At 43.2% G+C, this 13,343-nt stretch overlaps 1 protein-coding gene across 2 annotated transcripts in view; it reads right to left on the reverse strand.

Moving 5' to 3' along the window:
- EEF2K (eukaryotic elongation factor 2 kinase) overlaps positions 1 to 11,088 on the reverse strand; it is a 33,261-nt gene extending 22,173 nt beyond the window's left edge. Inside the window, exons 1-5 of one of the 2 annotated variants that reach the window (XM_067550965.1) lie at positions 10,130 to 11,088; positions 8,994 to 9,318; positions 5,499 to 5,599; positions 3,900 to 3,960; positions 2,870 to 2,907 (exon numbers count right to left, since the gene is read on the reverse strand). In XM_067550965.1, the coding sequence (XP_067407066.1) occupies positions 2,870 to 2,907; positions 3,900 to 3,960; positions 5,499 to 5,599; positions 8,994 to 9,239 (446 nt within the window). In that variant the 5' untranslated portion in view covers positions 9,240 to 9,318; positions 10,130 to 11,088. Of the gene's footprint in view, positions 1 to 2,869; positions 2,908 to 3,899; positions 3,961 to 5,498; positions 5,600 to 8,993; positions 9,319 to 9,685; positions 9,883 to 10,129 lie in introns of those variants that run through there. The other variant, XM_067550966.1, reaches the window with a different exon arrangement.
- Between the last annotated feature and the right edge of the window lie 2,255 nt (positions 11,089 to 13,343).

Genomic DNA, 13,343 nt, shown 5'->3' on the forward strand with positions numbered 1-13,343 from the left:
CCTCACCTCACAAAACACTAAAATTCAATGTGCCAAACTCTTCCCTCAGATCAACAGCAACCTAAACTGGGATCTGACGGATGAGATTTAACAGATATTCCAGCTGAAAAAGATGTTTGAGCACATAGCAGGGAAGAGACAGAAAGCAGCATTTTACATGAAAGCTTTGCAACACGCTAAAAGACAGCAGAGCAACCAAATGGTTCGGCTACTGTAATGCATTACACTGCTCCCTATCCTCTCACTTCCTTTCTGTCTCAAGCACTTCTTCTAAGCCAACCACTTTGGCTTGCAGAAAATTAAAGGTGGCTGCAGCTGATTTTTAAACTTTTTAACTGAGAGGAAACAGCACTTTTTTCCTCTGATAAGGGCAAACTGCTGCTTTCATAACACAAGAGTAGCTACTCAATAACCCTATGGCTAGGAACAAAAGTTGCAGACGGGAGTTCTTCTTTTGCTGCACCTCTGAAGCTCTGTTAATAAGCCGTGAACACTTCACAGTGAAAAAAGGAAGACTTTGATTGCAGATGGACTGCTGGATGCCAACTAATGCAAGTGCATGGGAGGCTGCAGAAGGTGCCAAAATACAAATCAAATAGAAAACAATGGCTTTCTAGACCTCAAAGGCAATATTTTGAATTTGAGGACCTCCATTCCACTCACTTTCTCCTTTCAGCTCTCCCCAGCAGGCCAACAATAGGGGGTGTCTATTCATATAGGGCACAGGGAGAAAGAAAAAGTGCACATGGTCTTTCTGCTCAGTGATTTAATTTAACAGAGGTGATGACAAAAACTATGAAGACAGGGAAGTAATCTGTGCTGTCAGGCGGAGACCCTAGCAAAATGGGGGGTGAGAAGCGGCAGTCTGGATGAGGAAGAGGTGGGGAAGGTAAAGTAGAGCCGGAAGTCATGTCCAGCTAGCTCCCAGTGGTTCTCAAACTATGGTCAGTGACTAGCAATGGCACACCGAGCCGTTCTTGGTGATCTGTAGAATGAGACTTTTGGGAACCAAGCAGTGCCAGTTAAACTCCTCTCCTCCCCAAGACATTGGGAGTGGCGAGGGAGTCCATGAGAAGATCTCCTTTTTGCAAAGTAGTTCAGAGTGAAAATACTGGAGAACTACTGTTGCCCAGGAAGGGAGCCCACAACACTACTGCTGCAACAGACAGTGGCTATGACATAGGCCCTCAAAGGAAGGGGTAAGCAGGCAAAAATGAGGGATTCTAAGAGTTCCAACAAGTATTTCGGAGCTGCCTGGCTCTCCAGGGAATCAATCTCTTCCTTGCAAAAGAAGTCAGCTCACATGCTCTTCTGCAACCACCACTCTCCACTGTTTTCTAAGCACCTTGCAGCCATTCTCCTGAGTGGAAATTTGTGGGGGGAAGAGATCTACATGCAAGTGCACAGCAAGCAGAACAGAGCCCCCTGAGACACCAGCGCATAAAAGAGGAGGCTCCTGGATGAGAAATATCAATGCACCACTGTAAATGAACTCTGTAAAATCCAGGAGAAGGGAAGCTAAAGAAACACAAGTGAAACTTGTTTGAAGTAATGACATAATGGTGAGATGCAATTTACATTTACAGCATCTTGGACCAAGGAATTTGGTCACTTGCAAACAAGAGCTGAAAGCAAACAGGACAAACTAAGGCTTGTTGCTTCCAAAGCTTCACCACTGCATCTGGTTTTGCATGAATAGAAACTCAGGCCCAAGTACTGAACTTAATGGTTACTTTGTCCTATTTACCTGGATATTTAATATACTGGGCTGTTACCATTCAGAAGCTTATTTCCCCACTCCTCCCCCCCCAAGCAAAACCAGATGTTAAATCCCAATCATCTGGATCCAGCAGTTAGAGAGAAGGGAGAACTGCTTGAAGCAGGCACACATGTACTTTCCAGGAGACATCAGCATCCATAGATGGGAAAGGGAGGGGATTCTTTTCTAGTACAAACTGATCTACTGCAAGGTGCTAGTACCTATAGCTGTATCCTCAAACATTCTCTGAGCAAAGGGAAACCCTCCCCATCCAGCAATTTACTTTACTGGGAAGAATGATTCTTCTTCTTCCTGTTCCACCTTGTTTAGAACAGGGTCATCCTGGTGATTATTCTATAGCATCTGATTCAAGTTGAACTCTCAGCAGGATAGGCTTCTGGTTAGACCTGAGCATTTCTGGTACCTCCTTTTCTTTCATTTATTCCTCCCACTTATATCTGCATAACTATGGGTCTGCATTTGGCCCTCCAACAGTTGCAGACCCCTGCAGTCCCATATCACATTCAGAACCATTCCAGCAAACTAGTAACCCACTAAAAATGGAACATGGAGCTTCTGCATTTGTGAGAGAGGCTGAGCTACAGCAGATGGGGAAGAGGTAAGTTCCAGCCCTAACTTTTAGGTTTGTTTGGGTTTGGGACTATTCAAAGCTACTGTTCCAAGAGGGCTCCAGGAGGGATCATGCCTCAGCTCCCAGCGTTGCCCAAGCACACTCACTCTACCATCCCTTTGGAGAATGCAGCTTGCTGTCCCTTCTGTTGCCTGTCCCCTATGTTGTGGCTACTACCCCAGCAGGACACAGGGAAAAGGAGAAAACAGCTGCAGTTGTGCCTGGCCTCTGTGAGAAAGCATGGCTAGGAGGCTCCTTGCATCTACCTTTCCATGCAAAAGCCAGGCACAATTTGGCCCAACCACAGGGGCCATAATGGGTTCTCCACCTAGCCATGCTCTCACCCAGCAGGGAACTTTACTCTCTCTCTGTGTTCCCTCCCCACAAGTTAAAGAAAAAAATTACATTAAAACTGCTGCACTCACAACTACAGGAAATACTACAAGGAGGCCAAAAAGAAAAAGACAGTGGACACTTACGTTCTGAAGCACTCCCGCATTGCTCCACGGCCGAAGGGCTGGAAAAAATCCAGTGACAGTCACAGCCATTAATAAAATCTTTAACAGTATTTGACATTTCCATAGCCCCTCTCCTCCCAGTGGATCCCCAAGCACCACACAAATTATCCACATAAAACAACACTTGAAATGCATCCTTCTCTGAACTGGAAGGTGGTAACCAACAGGCCCAAAGTAGCAGGGAAGGGGAAATTTGGGGCAAATCTCCCTCTTCTAAGGAAAAGTGCCATGGGATCTTTAATGTCTCTGCAGGACAGACTGATTTTGGCTTTTTAAGATCTGATTCAAAATATCTGTCCAGGCTTGAATTAGCTTTTTTGTGACTAGCCAAAACAGCTGACTTCAAAATTCCCAAGCCCAAATTTAGCCCTGCATGTCTGATGTGACCTGCAGACTGACACCGCTCTACATACCATGCACTTCTGCAGTCACACTGACCAAGGAGCTCCCAAAACTTCTCAAGTGACTCCTTGTTTTAAGCAGGAGTTGATAGTGGTCCTGCCCTTATCAACAGAAAACCCAGGCAGTTTTTTTTTTTCTTAAGAGCAGAAATTATTTGGATGCCTCAGAAAAACAAGGCTGGCTGGACTGCCAGGCAGGGGGCTGTGGGTTAGAGTCCTGGGCTCTGCCCAAAGCGCCCCAGCCAGCAGGAGTTGGGAGTGCTGAGGAGGCAGCATGCTTTGCTCCTGGAGAGGAGTGAATGCCTCACGTCACTTGTCTTTGGTTGGCACTTGCATGGCGGTTGCTGGGATGGGGAAGAGCTGCCCCTACATGCTGCTCTACTCCAGTGAAGGGAAGGGTACTGTCACACAAAACCCTACGAGGAAAAGCAGAGGAATAAAGTGAAAAAAGGGATGATCCTGAGGCTTGGAAGTCCCTGGGTAAAACGTCTCTATTAGGCACCTTCCCCTAGTCTAGTCTATATTGAGAAGGAACTAATAAATACCCCAATAATAGTATTAATAAAAAAGATAGAGAAATGTGTTCTTACTTGTGAAGCCATTTTGATGAGAACTTCATCTTCAACCCATTCTGCAGTAACTGCATTGTACCTGCAAAATTAGAATTCACGCCTCTAATTAAAATGCACAAGGAACCAAAGACTTTCCCCCTGTGTCACAGCTGATCCTAGCTGACTGAGGAAGTGATGTAAGGCTCTTTTCTCTGCTCTAGCCTACTGAACACTCAGCCTCTCCACCACCCAAATCTAGGTGTCTGTCAATATGGGCCTTGTCCTTCAGTTAGGACAGAACACAAGCAAATGGTCTCCTCAGAAAGCCATGCTGAAGCCACCCCATGGCTAGGCTGGCAAAAAGCCCTCTACTGCACAGTCCATGTTAACTCTGGGACAGAAAGTAAGGCAGAAGGGCCTGGTCTGCTGTTATGTTAAAGCTCCTTCAGGCTGCTCTGGCAGCATAAAGAGGGTAGAAATGGTCGTCAGAGAATATCCACTGCACAGGGGGCCTCCCTGACTGGTGCAGAGCTGGCATACCTCAAAACCCTGCTCCCATGCCTTGGCAGAAGGGTGGATTGGAGGCACGTCAGGGGTACAACCTAAGTGCACTGAACTATGGCTATTCTCTGTCTCCCAAAGTCCATAGGGGGCCTTTAGAAGCAGAGCATAAATTAGAGTAGCCCTGAGGCTACTAAATCTTACACCAGGAGCTTGGCTTGCCTCTGCACAACCAAAGGGCGCACAATGGTGGCTTTATCCTTCTTCTCCTCATCCCTTTCCCAAGCACAGGAATGGACTAATCCGGCAACACGATTGTTTCTAGCTTGCCTTTTCCTGACCAGTATGGATAGATTCCCTCCCCCATCTTAGACTGGCTGGACTAGCATGGTTTTCTATCTATAACTTACTTCCTTATACAGCACAGTTTTGTAGCACAGTCTTTAGGGGGAACAAAACCAAACCCTGCTCTTTTTAGTTGGCTATTCCAGTAACCCTAGAGCAGCACTTTCACTATTAAAAATGCACAAGTAGTAAATAAATGTCACTTCATCAAATTTCAAAACAATAAAAAACGCTTCATGGCTGTACAGCGTGAACGCTTTGGCAAAGCACGTGCCCAAAGCACTGTATGAAGGTCAGGGGCCAGGACTGGTTTCAGCATGTACGCTATGCTGTGCTATTCTGCTCCTTTTAAAGGTTTATGTTCCAGCCTCACAGAGCACTGCTATTTCAGGCACAGAGTATTATAAACAGGCAGAACTGTTTATAGCTTCAAATGCCATAATGATTTTGTTTCTTTCCTTATTGGATTAATTCTATAGAATATTTATAAATCAATTAGCAACACACTTCTCATTTATTTCCTGGCTGTTTCTTGTAATGCTGGAACTTTTAGACACTGCTAAAGTGGGAAAGATTGTAAAATGTGACACTATTTTTTGACTGAGTACATTCTTTGTAAATACTAGGTAGTTTCATTTTAGACACATTCTTGCCATGGATACTGTTTGCACTTACTTACCTAGATAATTATACAAAATTTATGAAAAAAAATGAACATAATCCTTTGAAATAGACATGTAACTCAATGGAATCTGCTTAATGTTAATATTAGAAGCAGAAACATCTACAGACCTATAACGTGTGGCATATTCTGTTTCAATGTCCTCAAGATGAAATTCTGCCCAGGGATCAGGCATGTGTTTAGCTTTCTGAATGGCATGTTTCCAGGCTTCCTACAGAAGTTAAAAAGTAGAAGGTTATTTATATCGAACAACCCCCTAATGATTGATTACGAGCCTTATCACATTTTCTACTGTACATTTAGGCCCCAGTGTTGTAAAGAAAAGCACGCAGACAGACCTCTGTGCTCATACGGAGTCCATGGGGTGCTGGGTGGGTGCATGATAAACCAAGCCTGCATGTATCTCTTTAAAGGATGAGAGCCGTATTTTCTAATTCCATTCTCCTCCCCTTTCTCTAATTGGTATTGGTCGGGTACCAAACACCATCCAACATTTTACAGTTTCAAGTGCAATGATGATAAGCACAGAAATGTAAAGCACCAGATTCTGATTTGATTTACACCACTGTAAATCCAAGTAAGAATTTGGTCTAATACACACAAATATGAACTGGAGCACAACTTTCACAAAATGCCGTAATTTTATAATTTACAGTGTTTATAACAGCTCTTTGCATTCACCTCTAGTTGCCAATGTTAATGTCAGAGAAATTTACTTAAAGAGAATTATATTTTAATTAAACTAACATGTTCTATCAGTGCAAAGAACAAGCATGCTTTGCACAATAATACTAAGGTAAAAAAACTTTGCAAAAACCAAGGCCCCAAAACTGAGCTCACCACAAGATGCAAAAGCAGAAGAAAGTAGTTATGTAAGGAAAATGGCTGATTATTACAGTTCCAGACAAGTAGCTATTTCAGTCTCCATCAAGTCACAGTAACTCTGAAAATGCATATGTTGAAAATTCAATGGTTGTTTCCACAGACCACCCTAAATGTTTTTCTCTTAACATTTATCCTGTCCCCCTATTTTCACATTACACTATGCCCGGAGCCCCTGAGGGCTAATCCTGCAAAGTGTTGAATGCATTCTGCAAGATGCCAAGTACCTTCAGTTGCTACTCATGTGAATGAGAGTAAAGGGTGCTCAGCACCTTGCCAGTCTGGGCCTTTTGTGCCTGCTCTTATCTGAATCTGTCGTAGGAAATATGTGCATTTTTAAACAGGAAGCAGGTCCATTCTATTCCAATGACAAAGCAGCATATTCTAAAAGCAAATAAAAAGCCCCACCTTCTCCACCCATAAAACCCAGCCGTACACAAACACATTAAATGAAATCAGTTAGAAAATATTCCATTTGTCACATGACAATGTGGGACTGCCTGAATCACATGACATGATAAGCTATCTGTGAGCCTCCATTTGTAAACTGTGAAGATGAACATATGAAATAAAAATATGGACACACCCTTATACTTCACTGAAGGGAAGTTGTAAAATCCCCATCACTGGAGGTTTTTAAGAACAGGTTGGACAAACACCTATCAGGGACAGTCTAGATTTACTTTGTCCTGTCTCAGCACAGGGAGCTTGACATGATGATCTCTCAAGGTCGCTTTCAGCCCTATATTTCTATGACTATGTTCTAAAAATCTGCTGTAGACAAGGCAGCGTTTATCCTATGCTCCCCTCTAGGCTTTAACTCAACCAGCTTCACACACTTTAAATTCTAAGCTACTTTGTCCACACTAAACTATTAGGCCTCATCTTCACTAGAAAATTAAGTATTGTTAACATTATCACGTTAAAATAGTATTATAGACAAGGCAGCTGTAACTGGCTGAGGTTAACTGTACTGGTGAGCCAAGAGATTACTTCTAATAGCAAACGTATTAAAAATGTCTACACTAGGATTGGGGGTCGGCTCCTGGGCGCCCTTCCGTGGCCTGAGGTCACTCTATAGGCAGCCTGATTCTGCCTCCCCTTCAAGGGGCTTCTTGATTAGATACCATACATAGACTTCCCAATATCAACCTTCCTTGGGATCTGGTTTTATTAACAAAATCCCTCAAAATAAAGTCTTCTCAAGTCCATTTGTCTACCCTCTTATCAGTCACTGTCAGGCTTTCCTGCCTGTAATCTTGCTTGTCTGTTGTCTCACTCTGCAGTCCTAGGTTCCTCTGAGGTAGCATACTTGCTCCCAGTAGCCTCTGTATTCCACTGCGGTCTCTCTGAATATTTCCCTCTCCTTCCAGTTTCCTGCTGCTCTTTATAGAAGAATCAGCTAATCCCAGCTCAGGTGTGCCTCCTTGGTAATTAGGGTTGGCTGGCTCCATGCCTCTAGAGACAAGCCACCTGGTAGCTAATGGGTGTTAAAAATGTACCTTTTTTCCTAGGGAACACAAGGTCTTAGAAGGTGTTAGCTAACACATGTTAATGATACATCTTTAAATGCTAGTCTAGACAAAGACTAAGCGATATCCCAATTTAGCACAGTCCGTTAAATGGAGCATATTAGGAGGGTCTATAACCTGTGGACGGGATGCCATTTGTGGTTTTTGAGGCTCTAAACTGTGACCCACCCCCACCTCCCCCAAGGGCGACCATGAGGGCAGCTATGCAGGCTCTATACCTGCTGGGGATCCTCCAGATTAGAGGGGTTTCCAGTAGGAGACTTACAGGTGGATTCTGTTTGCTTTGCATTGTCTGATCTGTGCAAAGGCAGAAGAATGGGGCAGTCGCCCCTTGATCTTGGGGCAGTGTAATATGTTTGGCTCTCAGACTGAAATGGTTGGATACCAAGAGAGCAGCGGTTCCCAACCTTTTTGAGTGTGCAGACCCCTTTTCAACCTCCAAACATTTCACAGACCACCATAAGCTACTAGTTTTATTTGAAATTGTACATTTCCTTGGTGAGGATGTTTTGTTTTTTTTCCCCTCGCGGACCCCTGGAGTAGCCTTGCGGACCAGTAGGGGTCCATGGACCACAGGTTGGGAACCGCAGCAATAGAGTACACTGTCTGGGGCTTGTGGTGGAGTTTACTGTGGAATTTAACATCAGAGCGCTATTGTCAAAATGTAGAGACCCCACCACAAGAAACATCTAAATCCAGCTGTCTAAATGATGTTCTTCTGTGTTGTCTCAAAAATTTATGACTGGTTTTGTTCAAATAAAGATATTCAACTCAGGCATATTGATTTGCTTGACATCATCCATGACAGAATGTCTACTCTCATGACCCAAGTTTTGAAATTATTAATAATATTGCATTAGAGTTACAACAAACGTCATCTTTTAAAACTGCAAACCCATCGGTTTGGGTTTTTTAAAGCAGTTGAATTAGAACAGCTTTGCAGTTTTAGGCTCAAACCTGCTATTGTTCCATGTCTGGAGATCCCATTGAATTCAAGGGGAGTTTTGTAAGTGAACCAATGACAGGATCAGGTTATTGGCTTAATATGCTCAAGTGCAAGTCTCGAAAAATGTAATTCTCATGAAAAACTGTTAGTTACAAGAAATGAAGCAGCTAGAAAATCTTTGCCCTTGCTTTTCATGCCAGATAAATGAGATTAGAACCCCATTCAAGCTTGGACCCAATGCTTACCTTAAAATTGAATGAGTTCCTAGGAGAACAGCTAGATCTGTACTGTTCATCTTTTGCTAAGTTGCTGTAGTAATTGGTGACTTTGTTGTTTGCAGCCTTGTTAGATACTGGGTCATCTGTTATCGGGCAGATGTAATAATGATCTTCATCATCACTATCGGCATCAGAATAGTTTCCAGAGGCTGCTTTAATTGACCTGGCATTAACAATACCTTCCATACGAAAGATAAGGTCCTCGTCTGCCATGTTTGTGGGAGGTTGGTTTAATTCGTGCAATGATTAAATCAGCCAGTATTACAATACACATGTGAAATGAGGGAAATACCTGGGAGAGAAAAATAATGAAATTAAAGAAAATGAATAGTCCTGTTCTGAAAGAAAAAGAAAGAAAGAAGCCAAAGTTTATACTGGCCAGTATTAGCAAAAATTAGTCAATCTGTACATGGGTGTGTAAAAGGAGTATCTGGGTACCTAAGTATGGCTCTCAACATGCGAATGCAGGATTTGGACTCCCACTTTAGGTATCCGAGTTTAAAACTCTCACAGGTTATAGAAAAATTGGCTCCGAATAGAACAGGAATTTAATATGAAGTCTTATGGACTTCAAATAATACTTGATTCCTCTAGTTTATCTTTAGTAGCATTCCAGTCTCCATTAATCAAATTCCCTCTTTGAACGTGTCTACCCTTACTTGTTTAAAAACTTTGGTCCTGATGTTACAGTTCTGACTCAGGCAAAATTACATTGGCTTCCCCAAACTTTGTGCATTTTGCCCAATGCACGGACTGCAAGATCAGGCCCTCTGTTTTCCAAAGGCAGTTTTTCCAACAGGTGATCGCGTACAAACGGAAACACAGAATAGGATTAACAGACTCCAGGGAAAGGGATTATGGAATATTATTGGGAATGGGTGGGGAAGTTGAAACCAGAAGACACACACTGTGCCAGGATGGTTTTATATTATTCGGCCACCAGCTCACATGGGCTAGTCAGTCCAAAGTCAATCACTGTGTGCGCGCCTGGGGTGTTCTCTAAAGTGAGGTCAAATGAGGCTGCCAGATGGTTGCTGCTGCTCTAGCCACTAAAGTGAATGAAAGGAGTCCAGGTGGGGAGGGACTGCAGGGAAGAGTCACACCTCAGTGGTCTTCTCTGGCTTCAAATCTCACTCCGACCTCCTTCCCAGCAGAGATGCTCTTGCTGTCTGTTCCGGGATCTGAACTTTCTACGAGCAGTGACTGGGCTTGCTCAGTACCAGGAGCTTGCCTTTGGATGATCCACCGGCACCTGGGATTGGCAGCCTTCAGGGAAGCACATTTATTTACATCATTTTTTCTTTCCTCTCTGGATTTTATTCATTCCCAGCTGGTGACAAAGAGCCTCATCCAAAAGTCACTGAAGTCAACAGAAAGGTTCCTGCTGATTTCAGTGGACTATGGAACAAGCCCAGAGCCTGGGACGACAGTAGTTCACATATACCAACTGTCCCTCTTTGGCAAAGACAAGCCTTGTGTTGAAAGCAAAATAGTCAAACTTTTTCCACTCTATCCATCCAAAATGCTTTCTTCATCCAATGGCGTTTAAAGGTCAATCCCTGTTTTTCTCCCCAGAGCTGAGATGTTGGTAGATATGATGATAGTTTAGCAATCTCTCTTTGCTAGCCACTGTAGGTAATTTGTGCATTTTATCATACAGTCATAGGACTGGAAGTGACCTCCTGGGTCGCTGAGCCCAGGTCTCTGCTACAGCAGGCAACCCTGTTGTATAATCACCTTAATAAATTTATCCAGCTCTAGACTGAAACTAGTTAAATTGCTTGTCCCACCCCGCTCTTATTGGACGGCTATTCCAGAGCCTACAGAACTATCTGTCATCATGCTTAGACATAATATATCAACAGGCACTTCAACCATAAATAATAAATTGAGCTAGCTCTATCTGGTGCCCCCTGCTTCAGTCACCTACTCCATTTGTTCATTATGTGACAAAAACATGAGCATCTAGCTCATGGTCCCCAATGCCTTCCCTTGGTTTTGTATTCTTTGGTAACAAAAAGGACTGGGAAACAATCATCAAGCTAAAGAAAAAACAAAACAAAAAAAACCCCATCCTACTGGAAGACCACAGTGATGTCTCTTTGCTTCCCTCCCGAACTCCATGATCTTTTCTTGTCACTAAAATCAATGATGCAAAAAAACTTTGCACAACCAAGAATTTTCCTGGATACTTATCAGGAACCCAAGGGATACAGGTAGCTTACATAAAATGGCACAGTCTGCAGAACACCCTTGGTCTCCTGGGTGCACACTTCTGAGCCCTTGCCTGTGTCTCTAGAATGACAGAATGAGGCGTGCCCCCATGGGAGTGCAGAGACACCTCTCAGGGTAGTAGTGTGCCTATTCACCAGTTACAGTAGACGGCCAGTTCCAAGAGTGTATAAGGACCAACCACATATAGTTTCTAAAACAGAGAAAGTGACATTTCACTTTCAGTGGTGTCAGCAGGGGGCAGATCCACTAAAGTAATGGAATTGCACCTGTTTATAATAGTGCTGAATTTGGCCTTTCATCTATATTTGTTGCTTAGCACCTCCAGATTAGGAACCTGCACCTCATTATATAGGATCAGATTTCTTCCTGATGTGAGTTTGTCTCCCCCTCTCCTTCATGCCTTTTTTTTAAATACTGTTTTCTAAACTTAAAACAGCTTCCACCTTCCCATGATCTAAGCTACTTCCCTGTTCTCCCTCATATCCTCCCTTAAAGCTCACATCTTTTGCTTAGCCGTGGAACTCTCATTTCTTCTTTGGAAGTGTCTGCTTCCACAGTCATGTAAAGAATTATGTATTTTTATACTGTGCTATATATAGGTGTGGCTGCTCGATTACATGCCCTCATTTTATATCTTTCCTATTTATTTTTTCTACTGAAAGTACAATAGGACATTATTGGTACCACTTCTTTGGCTGCCTTCAGCCCTCCCTGCTATAGAGGTCACTCTGCAGTTTGGTACTTCCCTGCTGCTCCTATAATTTTTAGGTCAATCAGCAAATGTGATCATGACTGAACTGACAACAAGGAAATACCCAACACAAGAAAGACTCAATAGGAGACTTCAGTTCCTCAGCAAGAATCCAACAGGCACAGTCATGCATGGGAAATCTGAAGACTGACACATGCATAACTGAAACTTCAGGGGAGGATGGGACCATCTCCTGATTCTACTGTTCACTCTTCCCCACTGTGATGAAAGCAGCTCCATGGATCACCAGTGGATCCACAGACTAGTTTGAGAATCACTGCCTTAATGTGTTCTCCCTGTAACAATCAGAAACCAAAAGCCTAAGGGTGAAATCCTGGCCCCATTTAAATTAATGGGAGTTTTTTCATTGATTTTAACAGGGCCAGGATTTCATCCCTAGTTCCTGGTCTATCCTAGCTCTCACCCCTTTATCAAACTGTCCCCCCAAATGAAATCAAACAAGCTGATGCCCACGATGCAGATTTGAAACAGTGCAAAACAAGCTTCCAAATGTTCACAAGGGGGTTAGCTGAGTTTAAAAAAAATATTTGTTGGCAAATCAATCAATGTGAATTTTGGCAGGTTCTTCCAGCACACACTGAAAGGCAGGGGTGTGCACAAGGTGGAGAGGGGCAAATAAGGGCACGCCCTCTCTCCCCCAATAATAGGCAGGGGCACAGAACTCCTCTGGCCCCAAGGGGAGAGTGAACTACTCCAGCCCCCAGGGGTGCGGGAAGAAAACAAGTTCCTATGTCCCAGCTATTTCCTGATAGCACAACAGTTCTGCTGCAGCTGGCCACGTGTTAGGGCAGCTCTCTGCACTGCTCTAATCAACATCGGAGGCTGACCCAGAATAGGCAAGGTGCAAGCCCTTCCAACCTTTGAACCCTGCATCAGACTCAGTTCTAGACCAAGGATGAATTATTACCAAGGATGAATTATTATTATACAATTATTACTGTAATCTGATTCAGTTTAATTATATTTCAGTTGTAACGATAAGAGGGAGGCCATTCTCAGAGGGCAATGTGATTCTTAAGCTGATGGCATCCCTTTAGTTTTACACAAGAAACTTAATAGCAGAAACCTTACACGATATTCACACAACCAAATCATCATTATTATTGCCATCATTATGAATTATTACTGCCAAACCATGGAGCACATTACATCACATACCCAGCACCCTAATAATGCTTATCATTTATATCTTCAACGTGCCTTATGAACATTAACTACCCTTCCAAACAAAATATTGCAGTAATAGCCCACTTTACAATTGTTCTATGGTAGCATTCGGGGTGACTGCAAAAGAATACTGCATTGTGGTT

The sequence above is a fragment of the Emydura macquarii genome, unplaced genomic scaffold (genome assembly GCF_026122565.2).
Source record: "Emydura macquarii macquarii isolate MOO-44397 ecotype Brisbane River unplaced genomic scaffold, CSIRO-AGI_Emac_v2 contig_1348, whole genome shotgun sequence".
NCBI classification, from domain to species: Eukaryota; Metazoa; Chordata; order Testudines; family Chelidae; genus Emydura; species Emydura macquarii.